Genomic DNA, 26,132 nt, shown 5'->3' with positions numbered 1-26,132 from the left:
TTTCTGTTTGCTGCTGCTTAAGTTTTTCTATTCCTTTATCAAAATTCTCCCTTTGCTCATTCATTGTCCTCAGCTCACTAAGCTACTTTATGATGGTTATTTTGTATACTCTGTCAGATATTTCATTTATTTGTGTCTCAGAATTGGTTCATGGAGTTCTGCCTTGTTCCTTTGCTTAAATTGTGTTTTCCTGTTTCTTCCTTTTTCTTGCCTCTTTGTGTTGGTGTCTATATAGTAGAAATAAGCACTACTGCCTCCTTCCCCTGCCTCAGTCTTTCTAGATTGGCCATGTGCAGGAGAACACCCTCTTCAGTCAACTTGCCGTGAGATCAAACCTTCATGCTAGCTCAAGACATCACTTTATTCTTAGCAGCCTCCAGGCAATTAGCAACTGTCAAGTTCCATCAGTGGCCCAAGACAGGGATGGCAGGAGTCAGTCCCTCAGGGACCTCCCAGAGCAGTTGGTACTCTGGGGACATAGTCCAGCTCTTTGCCTTTTTAGGGGAAAGCTGGAAAGTAGGGTTTTCCACCTATTCAGACTTTGCTGAGCTGAGGAGAAGAACTGTTAAAAGTTCTTGCCCAAAATTTCAAACCTCCTTTTGGCTCTCTCTAGCTACCAGAAGACCAGCGTATAGTGGGTTCTGTCAGTTTTCTGACACACACAAGATACAAACCAGTCCCATGGGGAGCACCTAAAAAAAAATGAGGTATTAGATGTGTAGTCCAATTCCATCACCAGGTAGTCCAATTCCATCACTCCTGGGTGAAGAACTGGAATGAGGATAATTATCTGCTTCCTTTGGGAGCTGGAAAATGGGATTTTGAAGACTGCTTGAATGCTGGTTCTAACAGCTGCTTTTTCCCTCTCACTCTTGAGAGACTAGCATATGCCAGGTTCTTTCAGCTCTCAGACAGGTGAGTTAGGGGCCAGTCCTTTGTGTATGTAGCTCGTAGAGAAGTTAGCACTAAATATGCAGCCCAACTCCTTTCTTTGTAGAAGCTGAGAGCTGGGGTGGAGGTGGGGGTGCAGGTCCTTCTGGTCATTTGGCACTATGCCAGGGTTGGGGATTTGGCAAGAGAGTACCTCCGCTTTTCCTACTGGTTTTAATGTCTCTGGTTTTTCACTCAGAATACAAGAGCTTTTAGCTAATTTCTGGGTTTCTCACAAAGGGAATTGATTGATGTGTTGCTATTATGTTGGTGTGTCTGCGAGGGAAGGGCAGTCTAGGACTCCCTATTCTCCCATCTTGATGATTTCACTTCAGAAAGAAACTTTAGAATAAAAAAATCTGCTTCCCAATGTAGTGTTATTAACATGACAGATTTGTATTACATAGTTGTGCTATATTATTCTAAAGTAATTATATAGAAACTTTCTTTTAAAATTTTTCAGTTTTGTTCTTAGTAAGGAACTCAAAGCAATCTAGTTATGGAAATAAAAGTAAATGAAGTACAAAAGAACACTCCTGATAAATTGTTAACTGCTTTAGCAAAAATGCAACTTTTTTCCTTTTCAAGTACAAAACAGACTATGTCAGATAATATGTTCATATGTTTACTGCTGCTGATTGTTTAATTTATCTCTAGTTACTAACACGTTTCCTTCCAAATCTTTACAGATTTAGAAATGGATGGACTTTTATTTTAACTAATTTTATAACCTGCAATGGGGATACAGATTTCTCCTAGTTTGAAGGACCGTAGTTCATCATCAAAATTGAGACATGTTGGAGAATAGAAAAGATGCTTTAAGTATTAAGTTGGAAAAACATGTAAATTGGTACCCTTCCAGGCAAATTAAGGTCTTAGGATTATATTACAGCAAAATATATAAAGTCATCCTATATTCAGCAGGGGGTAGATTTTTTTTTACTAGTACATGGCATTTTATTATTACATTCATTACATTTGTAATTTATTTTGTAGGCAGACTTGAAGCTCAGAACAGCTTTTAGAAGGTGACATTCTACCATGTGACCCCACTTACTTTCTAGCCGTCTCTCATTGTACGCATCTCTTGTTCCTTCCCAAAATAACTTCTTTTTGGGAGGCCAATCTCAGTCACTAATATCACACACATATCCTGTGGTTTCCCAATTCCATGTCATTTTTTATGTTATTACCGAGTTTGGAATGTCCTTGCCATATCTTCTTGAAATTTCAAAAACATGGTTTTTTGTTTTATTTGAGAGACAGAGAGACAGAAGCAGACAGAGTTCCCATCTGCTATTCCACTTCCAAATGCCTGTAATGGTCGTGCTGGGAGTCAGAGCTCAATCCAGATCTCACACGAGGTGGCAGGGACCCAGCTACTTGTGCCATCCCTTGTTGCCTCCCAGGGTCTGAATTAGTAGGGAGATGGAGCGTTGTTAGGAAAGAAGTGACATCAGAATGTAGCCGTGAAGGGTGAATGGAAAGGAGGTGTCGCTCCCCCTCTTCATGGAGGAACGACACAGGACCCTGCGCTGTTCTTTTGTCTGCTCGGCCCTCCCCGGGTTTGCTGCTGGTTCTTCCCGGGTTGGCTACTGTCCCTTCCACCTCCGTGGAAGGGCGGTTCCCCCTGGCCACATTCCCCACTTCCGCAGGGGAGCGGCACACCGCCGGCCGGCTCTCTCGGGGGCTGCACAGGTGTTCCCCTTAGATGTTCCCCTTAGATGTTCCTCGTAGATGTTCCTGGTGCATGCCGTCTCTCTCCTCCTTTATAGTCCTCCTCCGCCAATCCCAACTCGGCTGCCCACACGCCGAGTACGCTGCTCTCCAATCAGGAGCAAGTCCTACAGTTTATTGGTTGAACTGGAGGCAGCTGTGCGGAAGCTGTTTACTTCTCTCCCAGCGCCATATTGTGGGAGAGCAGATGCATAGAATAAGTCTTAATTCCAGTAACTCAGTCTAGTCCGGATTGCTCCCCACAGGAGGTGAATGTAGTATGTTTCAGGGAGAGAGACCATGTGCCAGCTGCAGAGTCCCCTCTGCTAAAAAGTCTGTGCCTACACTCCACTCTCAAATGAATACATCATAGGAATTAATACGTTGAACCTCTAATGAGCACTTCCTTTACCATTTAAATTTGTCTTAAACTGTAAGGTTATGTTGTTTCTACTAAATTAAAAATTTCCTAAGGATGGGGAATATATCTTAATTTTCTCATCTTTACTTTAGTCATTGCTTTGCCATAGTAATCACCTAATGTTTGTCAGTTGAATTGAAAAACTGGCTTGAATGGGGCAGAGTCAAGATAACTGCTGAGTGTGTGAGACATAGGGCTATATTCTAATTGTTATAGCTGCTTATTCAAAATAATAACAGCAACTAACAGTTATTTAGCATTTTGTGTGGACCAGGCACTGTGTTAAGTGTTTTCTACTTATTTAATATCCATTGTTTTATTATTTACATTTTACATATGGAGAATCTAAGGTTTTGAAAGGTTGAGTAGTTCATATAACTAGCAAGTGGGAGAGTCAAGGTTTCGAGCAGAGTTTGCCTGCCTCCAGAGACCAACCTGGAGTTCATTCTGTTGCTTTTGTGAGGGATGTCAGCTAATCCATTTCCTCAGACATCAGAATCATGGTTGGGCATAAATCAAAATGTTTCATATTTTAAAGAAAAAAGGCATGAAGAGAAAACCTAGTCATGGTAATAGCAATGGTAACAGAGAACATTTATTGAGCTCTTGTTATGTGCCAAGTACTGTTTTAAGATCTCTATTTACATTTATTACCTCATTTAATCCATACATCTTATTCTAAGAAGCAGACTCTTATTTCCATTTTACAGAGGAAGAAACTGAGGCATAGAGACATTAAGTAACTTGCACAAAGTCATGTGTCTTGGTAAGTAGCAGAACTGGATTTCCAGCTCACGTGATTTGGCTCTAGAGTTAGTGGTCTTAACCACTGGACTAAGTTGCTTCTCAGTGTTTTCTTTACACAGAGTAATAGGATTCCCTTATTAATTTTTATTGTACAGTCACTTCTGTTAGCAGACTTTAAGAATTTAACAGGTTTGAAATGAATTAAACAACCTTTAACACTGGTAGCTGTGTGATTAGTCAGGAAAAAAAAGACATGAACACATAACTCTCCCTTTTTTCCCACCTGGTCCCAAATGCGTCCTCTGTTAGTGCTTATAGCTTAGAACAGAAGATTTGCTATTAATGGTTCCTCATGCTGCAAGATCCTGTTGTATATATCTTTGATTCCTTCCCATTTGTAAGAGGAAGACTTGGAATACCAGGTATGATCCCACTGGTCTGCCAATTACAGCCTACTTGTTCCTTAAGACATTTATTGAGCCGGCGCCGCGGCTCACTAGGCTAATCCTCCGCCTTGCGGCGCCGGCACACCGGGTTCTAGTCCCGGTCGGGGCGCCGGATTCTGTCCCGGTTGCCCCTCTTCCAGGCCAGCCCTCTGCTGTGGCCAGGGAGTGCAGTGGAGGATGGCCCAGGTGCTTGGGCCCTGCACCCCATGGGAGACCAGGAAAAGCACCTGGCTCCTGGCTCCTGCCATCGGATCAGCGCGGTGCGCCGGCCGCAGCGCGCCGGCCGCGGCGGCCATTGGAGGGTGAACCAACTTGGCAAAGGAAGACCTTTCTCTCTGTCTCTCTCTCTCACTGTCCACTCTGCCTGTCAAAAAAAATAAATAAATAAAAAATAAATAAATAAATAAAAGACATTTATTGAGTGCTTGAAAGGTACCAGACACTGGGCATAGTGCTAGCCAAGAACAAAGGTTAGGCGGTGCCCATGGTTTAGAATTTTATGATCATTCTCACCCTTGTTCACCAGTTAAAGAGAATAACAAAGTTTTTAAAACTGTAACCCGAAAAGAGACAGGCATGTTTTATCTTCCATTGGCGTTGTCTTCTAAGACCTGAGCAGAGCAGAACCTAATGACATCAGTGAAAGTATTTCATTTAGGAAGACAAATATAATAAACTAGAGTGTTCTATTTGCAAAATCTTCTTGCTAGCACAAAGATTTCTTTTGATTCGTGAACATGTTCGTAATCTAAGTTTTCAACATTATAGTGACAATGATTCTTTGTCTCTTTTTCATTCTTGCTTTCTCTTTTTAAAAGGAAAAACACCATCTGTACAAACAATGCTTGGCCTATACCAAATGCTCTATAAATGTTAATTTTATTATTGTTGTAAATCCTAAGAAGCAGTAGCTACATTGACTTTAGCAGCTCCTGTAGTATTGTTTTTTAAATACTCTGAAGTTTAATCCAATAGTAAGCCAGGATTTTCTTTGCAAATAAATTTAACTCCAGTTGGGGCCGGTGCTGCAGCCCACTAGACTAATCTTCCGCCTGCTGCGCCGGTACACCAGGTTCTAGTCCCGGTTGGGGTGCCAGTTCTGTCCTGGTTGCTCCTCTTCCAGTCCAGCTCTCTGCTGTGGCCTGGGAGGGCAATGGAGGATGGCCCAAGTGCTTGGGCCCTGCACCCACATGGGAGACCAGGAGGAAGCACCTGGCTCCTGGCTTCAGATTGGCACAGCACGCTGGCCTTAGTGGCCATTTGGGGGGTGGACCAAAGGAAGGAAGACCTTTCTCTCTCTGTCTCTCTCTCTCACTGTCTAACTCTGCCTGTCAAAAAAAAAAAAAAAAAAAAAATTCAGTTGGAAATAGAAGTATGTAGTCTCAGAAAGATGGAAATGCTGACATGCCTTAATTCCTCAGTATGTAATTATTTGAAGGCACATGCTGTTGTAAGTAATGAGATGGTTCTTACCCTGGCAGTTAACGTGTGGAGGGTAGAACAGGTCTAGGAAGACAGAGGAGAGAAGCAAGACTTTGAGAGAAAGCGGTCTCTCAGGAGTTCTGCTCTTGTTGTTCAAGGAACTCGCAAGTCCAAGGTTTATCCAAAGAGAAACCTACAACTTTCAGTCATTATTGTCATACTCTGTACAACTGGGTGATGAAGCAGGAGCTATCATGCCAGATGGGCCTGTTTTCTTTTCCTCTCTTTTTTTTTCCCTTTCCCCTTATAAAATATTGCCATCACTTCTTTGGTTCTGTGATAACCTGTTTAACCTGTTGTGGAAAGAACAAGTCTCCCCCTCCAGTGTCTTTCCGGGGCTGTGTTGATCTCGCCCTTCAGGCCTCGCATTTAGAGAAACTGAAGTGGAAAAGAGGCCATTTCATCTCTGAAGGAAGGGAAAAGGGAATTGTCTTAAGTACTATCCGTTACTCTTCTGCAAAGTGCCTTCCCTCCCTACATCATTCAGGATGGCAGGCATGTTTCTTTCTGGCGCTAGACATGTTTCTTTGCTAGGGATAGCTGCCGTATCATGTGGTTCCAGATAGTTCAGCCGCAGGCCCCGTGTTAGTTGATTAGGGTGCTCTGAGGAGGATCCCTAAAGCAGAAATTTCAGGAAAGGATTAGTTTGGGATGGTAGTGAAGAGCAAAGCAGACTAAAGGAAGGGGGCCCCTGAGAGTCTGCATGCCTTCTTAGGCCTTAACATTTATGAAAAACCAACATATTTTTATCTAAATATCTTGCTTTTGTGTTTGGTGTAATTATTAGAATTACTGATGTTACAAATGGGTGAGCCATTTCTTTGGATTCTGGTAGCTTGGTTCAAAATCTTGCTCTGTCACTGACTATTAATCTCTTTCTGAACTTTCATTTTTATGTCTGTTGTGAAGATTAAATGGGTCAATATATTATAAAATGTGTAGCAGAGGACCTGCCACATGGTGGGCTTTACATAAATCTTTACATTCATTCCTCCATCCCTTTTGAGTTCATTAACTATGGAACACCTGAAAAATGAATCAAGAAAACTTGAAAATTAGTGTAGTGCTTGAGACATGAGTGAATACTTTATGTCTAGTCAGTTATTTGATTTTGCAGGATAATTATGAGATTGAATTTAGTAGCCCATAGGTGCTATTACTAATGAGTAGAGCAGAACAGGTCCAGGTGCTTTGCATTTTGAGGTATACTTAGGGATAGATAGTTTTCTTTTAAAGCAGCACAAAGTGCTCAGGGCAAGTGGTCATTTAGTCCAAAGATTCCTAAAGTAGTGGGAGCCAAGAATGCCCTCTGGAGCGTGGTAAGCCTACATTCTCAAATCCTGCCCTCTGAGTTTCGGATTAAACAGATTGGGTTAAATCCTGGTGAATAGCATGTAAACAAATCTAATGCAGCATTTGGCTGTTCTCATTATGCCTTTTACAGAACAGGAAACTAAGACCCAGCTCATACAGTGTTTGACCAAGACTTCATGTGAATGAAGCTTATTAACAATTGTGTCTTTTTTGGCTATTTGTATATTATTTCAGCAATATCTGGTATGTGGGAGCTGTTATGTGAGAACTAAATCTGTCCTGTACTCAGCTCCAAATATGTAATGAGAGAGCAAAGATAAAACCACAAAGTGATGTTTTAGAAAAGCTAGCAAGGAATTAGAAGCAAGAATTCAATTCCCACCTTTGCCATCTATTAGTCTGTTACCTGAGCAAATCAATAAATCTGAGATTCAGTTGTGTCACTTGGAGAGATGGAGTAATACTAGCCTTCCTCACCTGACAGCGGGAATGCATTTGTGTTTGCGTGTGTGCATATGTACACATGTGGAGCCACACTCTAGTTCTTGGAAATGGGGTAAAGAATTAGGTAAAAGACAAAAAAGGTAGTTGGGTAATCAACATTTTAATGTGCCTAGGCTATGGATCTTACTAAGATAGGTTCTTACCTTAAAGACTGCTACAGGAGACAAACAATAGGAAAAGTTATAAAATACTACTTTAGAAATAACAAAAGTACTTGGAGAGTCACGAAGGCTCCTTAGCCTGGCTCTAGAAACCAAAATAGTTATAAGCCAACAATTAGGTATTGTTTTGCTTTAATGTAGATAGTTATTATTATTTAGACAATTGGCATCTGAAATACATAATAAGTATTTTATCATTTTACTTAAAACCAGAATTTCTGGAATTTCCAATTAGTCTTTAAAGTTTCCCAATATGGACATGAACTAACCTCTCTTTGTATCAAAAGATGAAATGTGAGGGGCCGGTGCTGTGGTGCAGTGGGTTAAGGCCCTGGCCTGAAGTGCCGGCATCCTATATGGGCACCAGTTCTAGTCCCGGCTGCTCCTCTTCCCATCCGGCTCTCTGCTATGGCCTGAGATAGCAGTGGAGGATGACCCAAGTCCTTGGGCTCCTGCACCCATGTGAGAGACCTGGAGGAAGCTCCTGGCTCTTGGCTTCAGATCGGCACAGCTCCAGTGTTGCAGCCATCTGGGGAGTGAACCAACAGATGGAAGACCTCTCTCTTTGTCTCTACTTCTCTCTGTAACTCTGTCTTAAAAAAAAAATAACTGTCATAATAGAGCAACATTTTCACAGGGAATTTATAAGGTGCTGGCACATAAAATGTAATATCTGTATGATAATGTCTACAGGAAACATTTAAAATTCTCCTCAAGCAACTTAAGTTCTAAAGATTAAACAAATATTTTATGTCAATAAAAAATTAAAATACTACAAGCTTTCCATTAATTCAAAACTGATTTGTACTTACATAAAGATGTACAAGCCTTGTCAAACTAAATGATTTATTTTAGTGAATATACTTCTTTGACATAACATTTTCTAGATTATCCTGTAAGTACAAACTGGGCTTTATTGTAATTTATAAATGCTTCCAATTAAACTGTAATACTGGGGCATAAATGTCAGTTGTGTTTGCCTAGCTATTTATGTGTTACACAAATAAAAATCTGTGACTCTTAATTTATACTTTTTTAAAAAAGATTTATTTATTTCAGAGTTATAGCAAGAGGGAGAGACAGAGAAAGAGATCTTCCATCTGCTGATTTACCCAGATGGCCACAACAGAGCCAGGAGCCACGAATTTACCCAGGTCTCCTACATGGATGGCAGGGACCCAAACACTTGCACCATCTTGCTCCGCTTTTCCCAGGCCATTAGCAGGGAGTTAGATTGGAAGTGAAACAGCCGATACATGAACAGGTACCCATATGAGATGCCAGCTCCGCAGATGGCGGTTTTACCCACTATACTACAGTGATGGCCCCTCCATTTAAATATTTAAGTCATCATTGTAGAGAATGTGTTAATAAGAGAAGTCAAACAAAGAGTGATTATTTTTCACTTAAAGTTCTGAAGATGAGTATTCTACTTTTAAAGGAAAATAACTGAAAATTTTGTTTTTGACTAAAATTTTAAAACTAAAATTATGAGGCTAATGCTGTGGCCTAGCAGGTAAAGCCACCATATGTGGTGCCAGCATCCTATATGGGCCATAGTTTGAGTCCCAGCTGCTCCACTTCAAATTCAGCTCCCTGCTGATGTGCCTGGGAAAGCAACAGAGGATGGCCCAAGTGCTTGGGCCCGACACCCACATGGGAGACCCGGAGGAAGTTCCTGGCTCCTGGCTCAAACTGGCCAGCTTCGGCCATTGTGGCCATTTGGAGGGTAAACCAGTGGATTGAGGACCTCTATCTGTAACTCTGCCTTTCAAATAAATAAATATTCAAAAATAAGAAAGCAAAAAAACTAAAATTGTCTTAGAAAACCCTGTTTACCCTGTAAGCTCATATTTCCATGCCAGCATATATATACTTCATTCTTTAAAAATAGTATTTAGGATTTCTAAAATTTTTGCTATATGTAACAATTCTGTGATGAGCATCCTTATATATACAGGTTTCCCTCGGCATCCAGGGGAGGATTGGGTCCAAGACCCAATAGCTACAACCATCTGTACATGTTGCAGTCCCTATATGTAAGATGTGTATCCTTCCGTGTACTTTATATCATCTCTGGGTTATTTATAATACTTAATATAAGGTAAATAATGTATAAATAGTTGTCGCTCCCCGTCTTCGTGGAGGAACGACACAGGACCCTGCGCTGTTCTTTTGTCTGCTCGGCCCTCCCCGGGTTGGCTGCTGGTCCTTCCCGGGTTGGCTGCTGGTCCTTCCCGGGTTGGCTACCGTCCCTTCCATCTCCGTGGAAGGGCGGTTCCCCCTGCCACTTTCCCCACTTCTGCGGGGGAGCGGCACACCACCGGCCGGCTCTCTCGGGGGCTGCACAGGTGTTCCTTCAGATGTTCCCCTTAGATGTTCCTGGTGCATGCCGTCTCTCTCCTCCTTTATAGTCCTCTTCCACCAATCCCAACTCTGCTACCCACACGCCGAGTACGCTGCTCTCCTCCAATCAGGAGCAGGTCCTGCTGTTTATTGGTTGAACTGGAGGCAGCTGGGTAGAAGCTGTTTCCTCCTCTCCCAGCGCCATATTGTGGGAGAGCAGATGCATAGAATAAGTCTTAATTCCAGTAACTTAGTCTAGTCCGAGTTGCTCCCAGTTGCTCCCCACAATAGTTACACTTGTACTGTTCAGAGAATAAAAAGGGAGAAAGTCTGTACCTGTTCAGCACAAACACAGCTGTCAGTCTAACTACTAGAACAGTTCAGCAGAAAGATTACATTTTTCCTCCAGTATTTTTGATCCACTGGCAGAACCAGTGGAAATGGAGAGCCAACCTTACATGTGTCTTTGTGTACTTATCTATTGGCTAAACTCCCTGGGATAGAACTGCTGGGTCAAAAAAAATTATATGAAATTATCCTACAAATTTATATTCCAGTTTAAAGAATTTTTATTTAAAAGAGTTACATAGAGGGACAGAGAGAGACATCTTCCATCTACTGGTTCATTCCCCCGATGGCTACAATAGCCAGGGCTAGACCAGGCAGAAGCCAGAAGCTTCTTCCAGGTCCCCCACATGGGTGGTAGAGGCCCGAACACTTGGGCCATCTTCCACTGCTTTTCCAGGTGCATTAGCAGAGAACTGGATTGGACATGGGACAGCTGTGACTCTAACTGGCACGCATTTAGGATGCTGGTGTTGCAGATGGCAGCCTAACCTGCTACACCATGACAGAGGTCATGTATGCCTTTAACCACCAAGAATTTGAAATTGGACTTAAATAAAGCTTTCAGAAGCACTTAGACATGTCTAAATTATAAAAGACACTCAACATGGGACACACTAATTTGGTTTGCCATGCATATTTTCTTATGATGGACCCAAAAGGAAACAAAATAGGTCCCCTTGGCAAAAGAGATTAGGGTAGTCCTGAAGAAGAAACTTGTCCTGTAGGAATTGGTTGCAGAAATTTTGTATAACGTGATTTTATATTTCAAAATATGTACAAATATAAAAATGTTTTGTGTTAGATTTTAAATTTTAAGCAGCTGTATAATTTTAAGCATTTATTTTCCTTTACATTTGATCAGGGCATTTTCCTTTTATCTCTTGCAAATTAGGCCTTTCCTTATATCTCCATGCCTCTGCCTCTACGCCATAGCAACACAGTCCTTTGTGGATCTGATCCAGGTTTAAAGAATGGACTATCCAACACTGAAGTATTGACACAACTGCAGTGATTTTTTTTTTTTTTTTTTGTTAGACAACTGTAACTTTGATGTGTTCAAAGTGCTGAAATACCTCAAAGGGAATGAAAGGTGTAGCTGGTGTTCATGTTTGTCTTCCTTTGGTTACAAGGTAATTTAAGACTTTGACTTTCTGTTATTTTAATGAACACCCGTGTAATATATTTCACAGATTTCAATGGGACAGATGTTACAAGATTTTGGAAAATTTCTTGGGATGTTCCTCCTTGTTTTGTTTTCTTTCACAATTGGACTGACACAACTGTATGATAAAGGCTACACTCCAAAAGAACAGAAGGACTGTGTAGGCATCTTCTGTGAACAGCAAAGCAATGACACCTTCCACTCGTGAGTGTCTTTTAAAATTTCTTCTTCAATTTCGTGTTCTATATGAATTAGTACTGCCAGAAATGGAGCTTTCAGATTTCTTTAAGAAATACCTTTCTAATATTTATAAACTTTAATATTTTTAAGTTTACTTTTCATCAATCTGTGACATCTTTACATGCAGAATCTTAAATAGTAAGTGCAAACTATCACACTGTCTTCACTACAGTCTTAACAGAGGAACTCCTGGCATTTTGTACACTCCTGCCACTTGGGACAGGACAATTCTTTGTCAGGCCTGTATATTGCAAGATGTTCAGTATCTCTGCCATTCGGACATTGAACGTCAGTAACACTCAGTTGATAAAACTGAAAACTCTCTCACATTTTCAGTTTTACTTAGGAGGGCATTAGAATTGAGAATAATTAGAACTTCGTGAATATTTTTTCTCTAATGTATCAAAGAATTGAACAACCAGTTCAATTTTTTATTTTTAAATAAAATTTTTATTTTTAAATAAAACAATAGAGAAAAGGTGTGAAACTTTCTTCTTATGTTTGTGCCATATTCTTGAGATACTTTGTGTGTCATCTTATTTTTAAAATAAGATGAAATAAATAAGTGTTCATTTAACATATGCCATATGCCAGATGTTATTTTAAATACTGAATGAATTAAGGAACCACATTCCTTAATGGAACTTACATTCCAGTGAGATAATACAGCTAATAAAAAAATACATGAAATACATCTATTAGTGATATGGGCTAACAAGACAAATAAAGCTTGGTCTAGGGGGTATATATAAGAGAGGGTACAGTTTTAGATAGAGGACCAAGGCGTGCCCAGAAGAGATGACATTCAAATAAAGGCCTAATGCTGGTGACGGAGCAAGCTAGGAAGAAGGTATCTGGGGGAACAGCATTCACAGCTGGCATAGCAAAGCAAAGGCCCAGAAGAGGAGGAACAACTGGCAAGATCCAGGGAAAGCCAGGTGGATGGTGTGTTTGGACTGTGGTGAATCAGAGGGAGAGTGGTAGGTAATGGGATCACGTAGGACTTTGGTAAGCCTCGTCTGGGTGTTGGGCCGTGGAGATTGAGAGTCATCGGAAGAATTTGGGTGGAGGAAGGACAAACACCCAAACTCCATCATATAGGCGGTTAGATTGAGAATATGCAAAAAAAAAAAAAAAAACCAGCAAAAGGTTAAACAGGAATAATTTATCTTCTTCTGAGTCTATGTCCTCATTTAAAGTAAGACATACCTGTGCTGTGGAGATCAGCCTCATTTATTTTATCAAATATTTGAGGATTATGTCTTATATAATTTTGATATGAATTCAACTTTGCTAATTAATTTATCAAACTTCTTTAACAGAAATGTGATTGTCATTACAGATTCATCGGCACTTGCTTTGCTTTGTTCTGGTATATTTTCTCCTTAGCACATGTGGCAATCTTTGTCACAAGGTTTAGTTATGGAGAAGAATTGCAGTCCTTTGTTGGAGCTGTTATTGTTGGCACATACAATGTTGTGGTAGTGATTGTGCTTACCAAGCTGCTGGTGGCCATGCTTCATAAAAGCTTTCAGTTGATAGCAGTAAGTGTTTGTCCTTTTATCTATTTTTAATAGACTCTTATGTGAAGCTACTTTTTAAAGGTTTACTTACTTATTTGAGAAGCAGAGTTAAATCTATCCACTGGTTCACTCCCCAAATTGCTGCAATGGCCAGGCTGAAGTCAGGAGCGTCTTCCATATGCTTGCGGGTGCCCCAGTACTTGGGCCATCTTCCTCTGCTTTCCCAGGCACATTAGCAGAGACTTCAACCATCGCTCATATGGGATGCTGCCATTTCAGGTGGCAGCTTAACCCACTGTGCCACAATGCTGGCCTCAGTGTTTGTCCCCTTTAAAGTGCTATGTTTCTCTTCAGATCAGATTAAATGTATGCCGTAGATAGGATAACAAAAGATTACAATAGTATCATTTAAAAATTAGAGATTTTTTTTAAAAAGATTTTATTTCTTTGCGAGGTAAGGTGAAAGGTCTTCTGTCCGCTGGTTCACTCACCAAATGTCCACAACAGCCAGTTGTGTAACAGATCTGAAGCCAGGAGCTTCTCCTGGTTCTCCTATGCTGGTGTAAGGGCCCAAGCAACTGTGCCATCTTCCACTGCTTTCCCAGGACATAAGCAGAGCTAGATCAGAAGAGGAGCACTCAGGACACAAACCAGCACCCATATGGGATGCTGGTGCCGCAGGCAGAAGCTTAACCTACTTTGCCACAGCACTGGCCCCCTTAAATAGAGATTTTAAAACTATAAACAATATACAATAATCACAAATCTTGGGCCAAATATTTATCTGCAACATGTGCAAATATTTGAATAGCTCTCTTCTGCCTACCCTTGTATGCATGTGTATTCATATTCTCTGTTGCCTTTTCATTTGCCTTTAAAGAATCATGAAGACAAAGAATGGAAGTTTGCTCGAGCTAAGTTGTGGCTTAGCTACTTTGATGACAAGTGTACATTACCCCCACCTTTCAACATCATTCCTTCACCAAAGACTATCTGCTATATGATTAGTAGCCTCAGTAAGTGGATTTGCTCTCACACTTCAAAAGGCAAGGTCAAACGGCAAAACAGTCTAAAGGTAAGAAATTACAAGTTTGAATTGCAATCTAAGTTTTAACAATTTCTGAACACAGATGTTTCTTAAATATACAAGCTCCTTAAAGGGCTCTAACTCTGTCCAGTGCCAGATCCCTAATGCATGGCATAATATATAACAAAGTAAGAATTCAATAAATATTTATTGAAAGTGAGAGATAAAAGCTTAAAAAAAAAAACTCAGTCTTAAGTTTCCCCATCTTAGAAAATCTCATCTCATAGTTTTACAACATGGGCAATGTTCAGAATACCTGTTCTTTCACTGTAGATAAAGAATGTCTATAAAGTTCATTCAGATTTTTACAACAGTAATTCAACACAAATGTTACCGTAAACCAGCAGTTGGGGACTTTTTTCTTGTAAAAGTAAATATTTTTGACTTTGTTTTAGCCTGAAAAGAATAAGATATTATATAAGCAATTATATAATAGAGGAAACAAATTACCAAAAATTTATTGATGATATTAAAACTATAACTATGATTGAGTAATTTTGGTGATATTTCTTAGTGAAAAGAATAGAGTACCTTTTGATGAAGATAAAATTTCCCTTAAATAGGGTTCAAAATTAGTTTCCTATCAGATGTATTACACATATTCATCTGTGAAAATCATTCATAGCTCATAGGCTGTAAAAAAGCCAGGGGCCGGCATTGTGGTGCAGTGAACTAAGCTGACGCCTGCAATGCCAGCATCCTGTATCAGATCACCAATTCGAGTCCCAGCTGCCCTGCTTCCAATCCAGCTCCCTTGCTAATGTGCATGGGAAAGCAGTGGGGAGATGGCCAAAGTACTTGGGTCCCTCCCACCTACTGGGAGACTAGGATGGAGCGCCTGGACCAGCCACTGTTGTTGGAGAGTGAAACAGCTGTTGGAAGATCCATCTCTGTCTCTCTGCCTTTCCAATAAAATAATCTGTAAACAAATTGAGGTGTGCCACTTTTGGCACACAGTTTGCCATATATTGAGGATTCTAAGACTAACTTCTTTTTAATCAAGGTAACATAAAGGCAAATGAATAAAACAAATAATGCAAGCTATATTCATTTTAAACAAGTATTAAATATACCATATAGTGACAAAATTCTAGTCTAAGAAAATATTAAAAGATGTGTCTGTATTTGTTAATATTTTTTTAAAAAACACCTCACCTCACTAACATGTTGAGCATGTCACTAGTATCGTATCATTGTTTTGAAGGAGTGGAGAAACTTGAAACAAAAGAGAGATGAGAACTACCAGAAAGTGATGTGCTGTTTAGTGCACCGTTACTTGACTTCCATGAGACAGAAGATGCAGAGTACAGATCAGGCAACTGTGGAAAATCTAAATGAACTGCGCCAAGATCTCTCAAAATTCCGGAATGAAATAAGGGATTTACTTGGCTTTCGGACTTCTAAATATGCTATGTTTTATCCAAGAAATTAACCATTTTCTAAATCTTGTGGAGGGTAATTTTCAGTAACAATTCTAATAGACTGTATTTGCACAACTTGCAATTAAGTAAGATATATATTGAAAAAGAATTATGTAAAAGCCATTCTTTAAAATATTTATAGCATAAATATGTTATGTAAAATATATATTGAGAATTAGTTTTTTAAAACTTTGTTAGTGGCTTTTTGCAGGAGCAAAATGCATAAAGTAGATAGATTTTGTTCGCATGCTGCTTGGTTTTCTTATTTGGACAGTGCTTTCAAATTTTTTATGTTGTAAAGGGCATTTATAAATGTTCCCATTGCTCAGAATGTTTTGTAAAGTGAAGATCAGCAAATGTGGCTGATCTTCATACTGAGGATGCTATCACTTGAAATCCAGAAGTCATGGTTTTTAACATCTCTGTTTTAGGAGTTCACATATAGTTTAGTATTTATTGTTTAGGAATATAGTTTTACCTAAAATAATAGTTTATTTTTTCTTTTTTCTTTTATTATAATCTTAAGCAACAAAATTCTAATGAATATTTGAATCTATTTATGTCTATCAATTTAAATTCACTTCAGTTTTTGTTACTGTAATATATTTACTTTTACATGGTATAATCATTTTATATTTTTTTCTTCACTTAAATAGTATTTTATATATACATTTCCATGTATTGACATAGTCTATGTATCTAAATTTTTATATAATTATATAGTTTTTGAAAAACTTGTAGATCAGAAATAACATTTATTTTTTAGCTTTAGGATATTTGTTTTTAAGTCTGCATAGCTACTCCTCTAGGCATTTTGTTGCTTCTAACTTTTCCTTGCCATAATAGTGCTATAATTCTTTTTCAAGCTGGAGTGAATATTTATAGTTATAAAATAGAAGATACTTCTGTATCATGTATAGATGCACTTGTTTTGGTATGGTAAAACTTCAGAAGACTCAAGATTTGTTTTATATTTGAACTAAGGTTCTTAAGCTTGTCTCCCAAAGTATTTTCCTTAGAATTTAACATGGCTTCTAAAGTGATTTCATGTTTGTGGGTCATTTTTGCTGCTTAAAATGAAAAGCTTGATTTTGGAAATTAGAGAATAAAGTATGTATTTATTTTTTTTTCTGTGTTCACATAAGAGATGTAGCTAAAATTTTTTCACAGGCTATTGCTTATATATTCTTACAGCATATCCAGTTAAGAGGGTATTAGGTATGTATTATCTTCTTAACTGAATGTCAGATAGTCTTAAAGCCACAGGGTGCAGGTAGCCCTTGGTCTATAATCACCACTGATCCAGGGATCATTGTCTAAATATAGTACTATGTTTCATCTTGCTTTTTACTTTTTATTTTTTAATTTCCAAATTTTAAGTGTTCCCTTTTTTGGGTAAATTCTTATAAAAATGTTTATTGTAAAGCTATATATTTTGTCTACAATGGGATTATGCACTTCCCAATTGGGATTTTACATCAGGATTTTTAGTCATTCTCAAAAATAATTATTAAATAAAACTATTTATAGAGTGCCTACTGTATGCATGAGTTACTTATGAGGTATATTTTGAATGACAGTGTATTGTAAGAAAAAAGGTGAATAAAACTTGACATTAGATTATAAATTGACAGTCCATTGTATTAAACTTTTGCTCTTCTTTTAAATTTTTTAACTGATACATAAACCGTTTTGATAACATATGTATCATGTAATGCTCAAATCTATCTCCTCGTCTATCACTTACCTTGATGAAATATTCAAAATGCTTTCTTCTAGTTATTGAAAAACACAAGATGGTCCATTATTATCTATAGTCACCCTACTAGTATCTGTTAATCAACTTTTTCCCATCCCTATGTCCCTCTTATTCTCCTCAGCCTCTGGTTACTACCATTCTGCTCTTTAACTTCTATGAGATCAACTTTTTTAGGTTTTACATATAAGTGAAATTATGCATTATTTCTTTTTCTGTGCCTGGACAATTTCACATAACAATTCCTGTAGTTTCATCCATGTTGTCCTAAATGACAGGATTCTATCATCTTTCTAGCTGAATAGCATTGCATTGTGTATATATGTAAGTATATGACACATTTTCTTTATCTGTTCACCAGTTGATGGTCATTTGGACTTGGATTTCAAATCTTGGCTGTTGGGAATAGTGCTTCAGTAAACACGGGAGTGCAAATGTCTCTTCAACTGATTTCATTTCCTTTGGATATATTCTCAATAGTGAGATTTCTGCTGTTCTATTTTTAATTTTTTTTGAGGATCTTCCATTCTGTTTTCTAGCAGTGGCTGCTCTAATTTATATTCCACCAGCAGTGTTAAGGGTTCCCTTTTCTGCATGTCCTCACCAGCAGTATCCTTTATCTTTTTGTGATAGCCACTCTACACTGAAGAATAAAAGCCATGATTATCTCAACAGATGCAGAGAAAGCATTTAATAAAATACAACACCCTTTCATGATGAAAACCGTAAGCAAATTGGGTATAGAAGGAACATTCTCAACACAATCAAGGCAATTTATGACAAACCCACGGCCAGCATCCTAATGAATGGAGAAAAGTTGGAAGCATTCGCACTGGAAATCTGGAACCAGACAAGGATGACCACTCTCACCATTGCTATTCAATATAGTCCTGGAAGTTTTAGCCAGATACATTAGGCAAGAAAAAGAAATCAAAAAGGGTACAGATTGGGAAGGAGGAATTCATACTATCCCTATTTGCAGATGACATGATTCTATATATAGAGGTTCCAAAAGACTCCATGAAGCCATTACTGGATTTCATAGGAGAGTTTGGTAAAGTGGCAGGATATAAAATCAACACAAAAAAGTCAATAGCCTTTGTATACACAGACAATGCCACGGATGAGAAAGAACTTCGAAGGTCAATCCCATTCACAAAAAAAATACCTTGGAATAAATTTAAGGATGTCAAATATCTCTACAATGAGAATTATAAAACATTAAAGAAAGAAATAGAAGATGACACCAAAGAAAATGGAAAAATCTTCCATGTTCGTGGATTGAAAGAATCAATATCAAAATGTCCATACTACCAAAAGCAATTTATAGGTTCAAGGCAATACCAATCAAAATACCAAGGACATTCTTCTCAGATATAGAGAAAATGCTCCTCAAATTCTTTTGGAAGCACAGGAGATCCCAAATAGCTAAAGCAATCTTACACAACAAAAACAAAGCTGGAGGCATCACAATACCAGATTTCAAGACATACTACAGAGCATTTATAATCAAAAGAGCCTGGTAACTGGCACAAACTGGCACAAAAACAGTGGAACAGAACAGAAACACCAGAAATCAATCCATGCATCTACAACCAACTTTTCTTTGACAAAGGAGCTAAAATCAATCCCTGGAGCAAGGACAGTCTTCAACAAATGGTGCTGGGGAAACTGGATCTCTATATGCGGCGTATGATGCCACTCTAATTGGAGTGAAGTGTTATGTCATTGTGGTTTTGATTTACATTTCTCAGATGATTAGTGATGTTGAACAGTTTTTCATGTACCTGTTGCTCATTTTGTATGTCTTCCTTTGGAAAATGTCTATTTAGATTTATTGCATATTTTTAAATGTTTTTGTTTTGTTTCTGCTATTAGACTTTTCTGAGTTCCCTGTATATGCTGGTTATTACTCCTTGTCTCATGTTTTCTTCAGTTGTTTCTGCACCCTGCTGGTTGTTTCCTTGATGTGTAGAAGCTGCTTTGATATAATCCCATTTGTCTGGTTTTGCTTTTGTTGCCTGTGCTTTTGTGGTCTTTTCAAAAAAAAAAAAAAATTTGCCTACACTAATGTCTTAATTTCTCATCTTATGTTTTCCCCTAGTAGTTTCATGGTTTCAGATGTGCTGGGAGGGGTCTATATAGTCACAGAAGCCACTGTAGGATCCCACTAGTATGACATTCTAGAAGGGGAAAATTATAGGAACCAAATAAAATCTGGTTACTCAGGTTTGATGGGAGATTATAAAACTCAAACTGTACTCTTAAAAAGAGTTTTAATGTACGGGAATTATTTTCCAATAAACCTGGTAGAAAAATATAAAATGTAACATTGCAAAATAAATAATCAAATAACACTGAAATCTTACAATTCTTCTTCAAAACTGCTTGAATATAACAGTTGGTAGCCCATCACTTACACAACAGAGTGGCAGTAGGTGCAGGAATTTGTGCCAATGTAAAGAACTTTGCATTACTTTTTCAAAATTATATTTGCTAATCTAGGTTATTTCCTCTTTAATAAAAATTTAGCATCTGCTTATTTTCTACCACAAAACCTGCTGGGATTCTGATTGTAAGTACATTGAATATAGAGACCAATTTGGGAAGAATTGACTTCTTAATATTGTCTTCCAGTCCCTCAACAAGTTGTATCTCTCCATTTATTTAGATCTTTAATTTCTCAGCAATGTTTTGTGGAGTGGGTCAAGCTGAAGCTGGGACCTGGGAACTCAACCCAGTTCTACCACATTGGATGGCATAACCCACTCACCTGAGCCGTCACACTGCCTCCCAGGATCTGTGCTAGCAGGAAGCTGGTGTCAAGTGCCAGAACTGGGAACAGAACCCAGGTTTCAAAACCACTATGCTAAGAACCCGCCCCACACTTTCTTAAAAATAGGATGAGAGTTGTTCTGCATCTCATTACTTACAAATACCGATTATCTCTCCATGATAAAGACAATTGTCTTGATTCCTTAGACTTTAAAATTTTTGTTTTCCTTAGAAAATAATTTTATAAAATACCAAATATGTTAATAGTACCTGGGCAGTAAACTAACTGAATCAGGTTATTCAGATTTACACTAAAAAATACTAACAATATCAAGGATAGCAGCTGCTCCGAATTTCTCAACTTGTAAGTTAATTTGTTAGCTTTCAGGCACTGCTGTCTCATTCATAAACATGTTGCATTTCTGGTGATATACTTGGAAGAATTTCCCATTACAATGTTTTTCTTCATTTGGTAATTTCACATTGTTCTATATTCTCCCTCTACTCCCAATTTGAAATAAATACTTTAGATATGCAACAGAAAACTTAGGAAACTTTCATGTGCTAGTTACATGCTTTAAAAATAATCTTTTGGCTCAATTATTTGGGTTCCTGCCACCCACATGGGAGACCTGGACTGAGTTCTTAGTTTCAGGCATTTGGGAACTGAAGCATTGAAAAGCTCATGTGCTCTCTTTCTCTCCCTGCTCCTCCCTTCCTTTTTTCCTTCAGTTAATTATCCTCTAATTTTGGACATTACTATTATTGAATGACACTAAAATTGTCAGGTGCTGTTACAAAAGTTTATGGAAGAAATATATAAGCCTCATCAGTAACTCATTCAGAAATTGAATTAATTTAATGGGTTAATTCAGCTTTATATTTTAAAATACATTTTCCCCATTTTATGTTTCAATGGAAACAGCAAACAATCACTGCAATTTGTATAATTGTTTCAGAGCAGATGTTTTCTTTTTGAAGTTGACACATAGATTAAGCACAGAAGGGAATAGTTCTCTTCCTCTTTCTGTATTCTGAGCTTAAAAATGGAGTTAATGGTGAATGGCACTAATTTGTTGAATGGAGGTTTGGGTATTATCTATTTGTGTAAATATTCTAGGGATGGCATCCAGTCAGCTAACTCGCCTGTTAGTTGCCTGCTGTAGATCTGTTTCCTCACATTGGATTGGAAGAAAGCTTAATCACCTACTTCAAGTCTCATTTAATAGGTGGGAAACACACTTTAAGTAATTGCTGCAGTGTTGCATAATTATGAACTTGAGACCCTGAACTGAATTTTTGGTTTCAGGTAGGATATGTCTGAAAGCTTTGCTTTTTTGAATTAATTTCTCACTGGAGGTCCATCTTGGTGAGTGGACAAAGCTTATAAGATGTCTAGTCTTTGCTTTTTAAATGGCGAATTATCTTAAAGATTTTTAATGTCATGGCCAGAGTCAAGCAGACACCAGCAAGATGAGTGAGAGTTAGAGAGAGATGGAAGACACTGAGGCGCTAAACAGAAATAAGAAAGCAAGAGTGAGCCTCAGAAAGTACCCCAGGACGAGGAGGGGCCAGAGTGGCTGGAATGGAGAGACTGGTTAATTCACTTCCTGTATCACTTTTTATCCTGATCAATTTGGATATTCAAAGGTCCGGAAACAATTTAAGGTCAGACAGTAACTCAGAAATGACCCAAATCAACACTCTCATTTTACAAATAAAGAAACCGAAGTTTTCCCAATGCTCCACCATGAATGAGAATCCCAATCTTCTTCCTCCTTGTCCAGGAATCTTTTAATTGCATTATGTTGCTGTTGATAGCAATTTTTTGTTGAGATTGAGTATTGAAAGTCCTATTATAAACTTGTAAATTTCTTAATAGATTTCTATACTTAAAAGTTCCATCTCACTGTTTAAATTTAGCCCATAGTATCAGAACTGGAACATTCTTAAAGCAGAAGATAATGTTTCAAATTTTTAGCTAATCAAATTTTAGCCATTTTAAACCCAGTTGTTGAATATTTTTAAGAGGAAGAAGCATATGACAAAAAAAAAAAGTTGAAAAATTGGGATTTTTTAAGAATAACTAAAATCTCTCAGAACAAATTTCTGTGGCCCAGGGCTACTGAGTCTGCATACTCAATTCCATACAGCCATGAACACCCCCACACCTGACCACCCATCAACCCTGTGTAAGAGTGTGTGTGAGGTGCTTCCAAAGACTCACTTAGAAAACAAAATACTATTCGACATTTAGAACTTAAAGCTTATATATATATTTTTTTATTTTTTGACAGGCAGAGTGGACAGTGAGAGAGAGAGACAGAAAGGTCTTCCTTTTGCCGTTGGTTCACCCTCCAATGGCCGCCGCGGCCGGCACAGGGCGGCCGGCGCACCGCACTGATCCGATGGCAGGAGCCAGGTACTTCTCCTGGTCTCCCATGGGGTGCAGGGCCCAAGTACTTGGGCCATCCTCCACTGCACTCCCTGGCCACAGCAGAGAGCTGGCCTGGAAGAGGGACAACCGGGACAGAATCCGGGTCCCCAACCGGGACTAGAACCCGGTGTGCCGGCACCACAAGGCAGAGGATTAGCCTAGTGAGCCACGGCGCCGGCCTAAAGCTTATATATTTATGGAACAATTGTGTGTGAAACATTTCAAGGTTTAGTGATTTACCTACAGGTTACCCTGGATTTTCTATTTGGATAATATATTATTTTTGAATTATAATAGTCTTATTTCTTCCTTTACGATTGTATTTTTTTATTTTGTCTCTCACACACTTTTTAATAGAAATGATGTTTTTTTGTCACACCACTGATGATAAAAGATTTCACTCTTTCCCACAGGAGGTTTGCTGCATTCTTGTCAGCTGAAGCAAATTCTCTTCTATTCATAGTTTGCTCTGTTTATTTTTTAAATGTCATGAATCAATATTGAGTCAGAACAAATGCTTTATCTGCATTATTATGATGAAATTATTTTTCCTTAACTGTGAACAGGGCTTCAGAGAACTCTCATTCTATTAACAATTTGACCTTTGTTGAGTTGACATTACCTACCAATCTCCTAACACAGTATGTTAACAATGTTGCTTCACGCTGCAAGTGAGGGTGAGTGGTAAACTGCACCTGGATTGGGAGGAACTGTGGTTGAACTTGGAATACCCATTATGGGAGCTATGGCTTTGAGCTTTCCTGAGTGCATAATTCTTAGAACTAGCAAGTCATCCGTGACAAGGCTGGAAGCTATGCAGCTGGAGTTGTTACAAGAGACACTGGCTAACCGTTCAGGTAGGGTATACAGCCCCTGACCTAAGTCTGTCTCCTTGTACCTGAGACGTCATCTAGGGAGGCCCAAGATGGCTGCATAGACGTCTTCGAGACTGCGACAAAGAATCCCCCAGAAGAGAGTCTAACACTTTCCCTTGTGTTAGATACTCAGTGTGTTGGTGCCAGGACAGGCCTGTGATACACTTAGATCTGAATGGTTAATTGCACCTAAGATTTCCTGGTTAGCATTGCCGATCTATTACTGCTGTGAAGTGTGCTCACTGCTTTGTTGCTCTTGTTGCTGAAATATTTAACTTTAAAATGTGTCAACAGTGAATGAAAAGAGGAGATAACCACTAGAAAGTTAGTGTAGGTTTACAGTTCATTGCTAATTACAACATTTATTTGATCTGAGAGTTCAGTTGTTGAGCAATGACTAATAATACGAATGACTGCCAATAACAATGACTAAATAAAGAACGAAAAATTTCACTGTTGTGCCTTTGGTCAAAATTTTTGACTATGGATAATTTTCAGCAAGGCTCTGTTGCTTAGCAGAGGATGCCCCAAGTGTTTGGGCCCCTGCCACCCATGCGGGAGACCTGGACGGAGCTGGTTCCTGGCTCCTGGCTTCAGCCTGGCCCAGCCTTAACCGTTGCAGCCATTTGGGGAGGAACTGAAAGATGGAGAATCTCTCTTTCTTGCCCTCTCTCTGTGGCTCTTTCAAATAATAAATAAAATCTTTTTTAAATTTTTTTTAGATTTATTTATGTATTTGAAAGGCAGTTACACAAACGCAGAGAGAGCAAGAGAGAGATCTTAAATGCACTCCTTCACTCCGCAGATGGCCACAACGGCCAGAGCTGCACCGATCAAAGCCTGAAGCTTCCTCCAGGTCCCCCATGTGGGTCCAGGAGCCAAGGACTTGGACCATCTTCTACTTTCCCAGGCCATAAGTACAGAGCTGATCAGAAGTGGAGCGGCCAGGACTCGAACTGGCACCCATATGGAATCCAGGCATTGCATCTTTAAAAATTTTTTTTTAATTGTTGCTGGGGCCAGTGCTGTGGCACAGGTTAATCATCTGCCTGTGGCACCGGCATCCCATATGGGCACTGATTCTAGTCCTGGCTGCTCCTTTTCTGATACAGCTCTCAGCTATGGCCTGGGAAAGCAGTAGATCACGGCCCAAGTGCTCGGGCCCTTGCACCTGAGTGGGAGACCCAGAAGAGGCACCTGGCTCCTGGCTTCAGATTGGTGCAGCTCCGGCCCTTCCAGTGATTGGAAGACCTTTCTCTCTGTTTTTCCCCTCTCACAGTTTGTAATTCTACCTCTCAAAATAATAAAATCTTTTTAAAAACTTGCTTAGTTAACCTAAAAAAAGATAATCCTTCACCACATAAATTTAATGGAATCCTAAATAACAAATTGCTATTATTCTTGCAATGGGTATTCATTGATTTTTTTAAAAGTATAATACCTATTTTAAATTTATTTGAGTCAGAGAGATACAGCACTCACCAACTGCTGGTTCGCTTCTCAAATGCTCACAGAAGCTGGGAGCCAGGCACTCAATCCAGGTCTCCATATGAGTGGCAAGGAACCAACTACTTGAGCAGTTGGTTATTAGCAGTGAGTTAGGATTGGAAATGGAGCTGGGACTCCAACCCAAGCGCTGCGATGGGGGTGAGGGATGCGGGTATCCCAACAGGGGTCCTAATCACTAGGCCCAACACCTACACCTGCATTTTTTTTAAAGATTTATTTATTTATTTGAATGGCAGAGTTAGAGAGATCCTCCATCTGCTGGTTCACTCCCCAAGTGGCAATGGCAGTCGAGGCTGCGCCAGGCTGAAGCCAGGAGCTCCCCTGGGTCTCCCATGTGGGTGCAGGGGCCTGAGGACTTGGGCCATCTTCTACTGCTTTCCCAGGCCATAGCAGGGAGCTGGATCAGAAGTGGAGCAGCCAGGACTTGAACTGGTGCCCAAATGCTGGCACCTCAGGCTTTACCTGCTACATCGGCCCCCTACACTTGGTTTTTTTAAATGTTAAATATGCTTTTCTGGTCTAAATCCAACTTGATAATATTTTGTTGACAGCTTTAGCACCTACATTGATACATGAAATCAAAATGGAGATTTCCCCTATTGTCTGCTAAATAAATTAATCTCATTAAATTAACTGCTAAAAAATGACCTAAATGAAAGATCTCTGTGAGTGAGATCCCAGTGGAAAGAAGGGGCCATCAAAGAAAGAGGTACCTTTCTCTGAAGGGGGAGAGAACTTCCACTTTGATTATGGCCTTGTCTAAACAAGGTCGGAGTTTGTGAACTCAAGAGGCTTCCATAGCCTTGGCAGCTCATGACAAGAGCCTTGGGGGCCAGTGTCGCGGCTCGATAGGCTAATCCTCCGCCTAGCGGTGCCGGCACACCCGGTTCTAGTCCTGGTTGGGGCACCGGATTCTGTCCCGGTTGCCCCTC

At 39.3% G+C, this 26,132-nt stretch overlaps 1 protein-coding gene across 15 annotated transcripts in view; it reads left to right on the top strand.

The window, feature by feature from the left end:
• TRPC1 (transient receptor potential cation channel subfamily C member 1) overlaps window positions 1-17,475 on the top strand; it is an 88,414-nt gene extending 70,939 nt beyond the window's left edge. For 12 of the 15 annotated variants that reach the window (XM_008266183.4, XM_070071639.1, XM_070071637.1 and 9 more), the window contains 4 exons: window positions 11,606-11,781; window positions 13,160-13,361; window positions 14,221-14,415; window positions 15,632-17,475. In XM_008266183.4, coding sequence (XP_008264405.1) covers window positions 11,606-11,781; window positions 13,160-13,361; window positions 14,221-14,415; window positions 15,632-15,859 — 801 coding nt within the window. In that variant the 3' untranslated portion in view covers window positions 15,860-17,475. 15 annotated transcript variants of the gene reach the window in all.
• The last annotated feature ends 8,657 nt before the right edge of the window (window positions 17,476-26,132 follow it).

The sequence above is a fragment of the Oryctolagus cuniculus genome, chromosome 4 (genome assembly GCF_964237555.1).
Source record: "Oryctolagus cuniculus chromosome 4, mOryCun1.1, whole genome shotgun sequence".
NCBI lineage: Eukaryota > Metazoa > Chordata > Mammalia > Lagomorpha > Leporidae > Oryctolagus > Oryctolagus cuniculus.
Note: the sequence above shows the minus strand (reverse complement) of the source record. Positions and strands in the feature narration are given on the sequence as shown.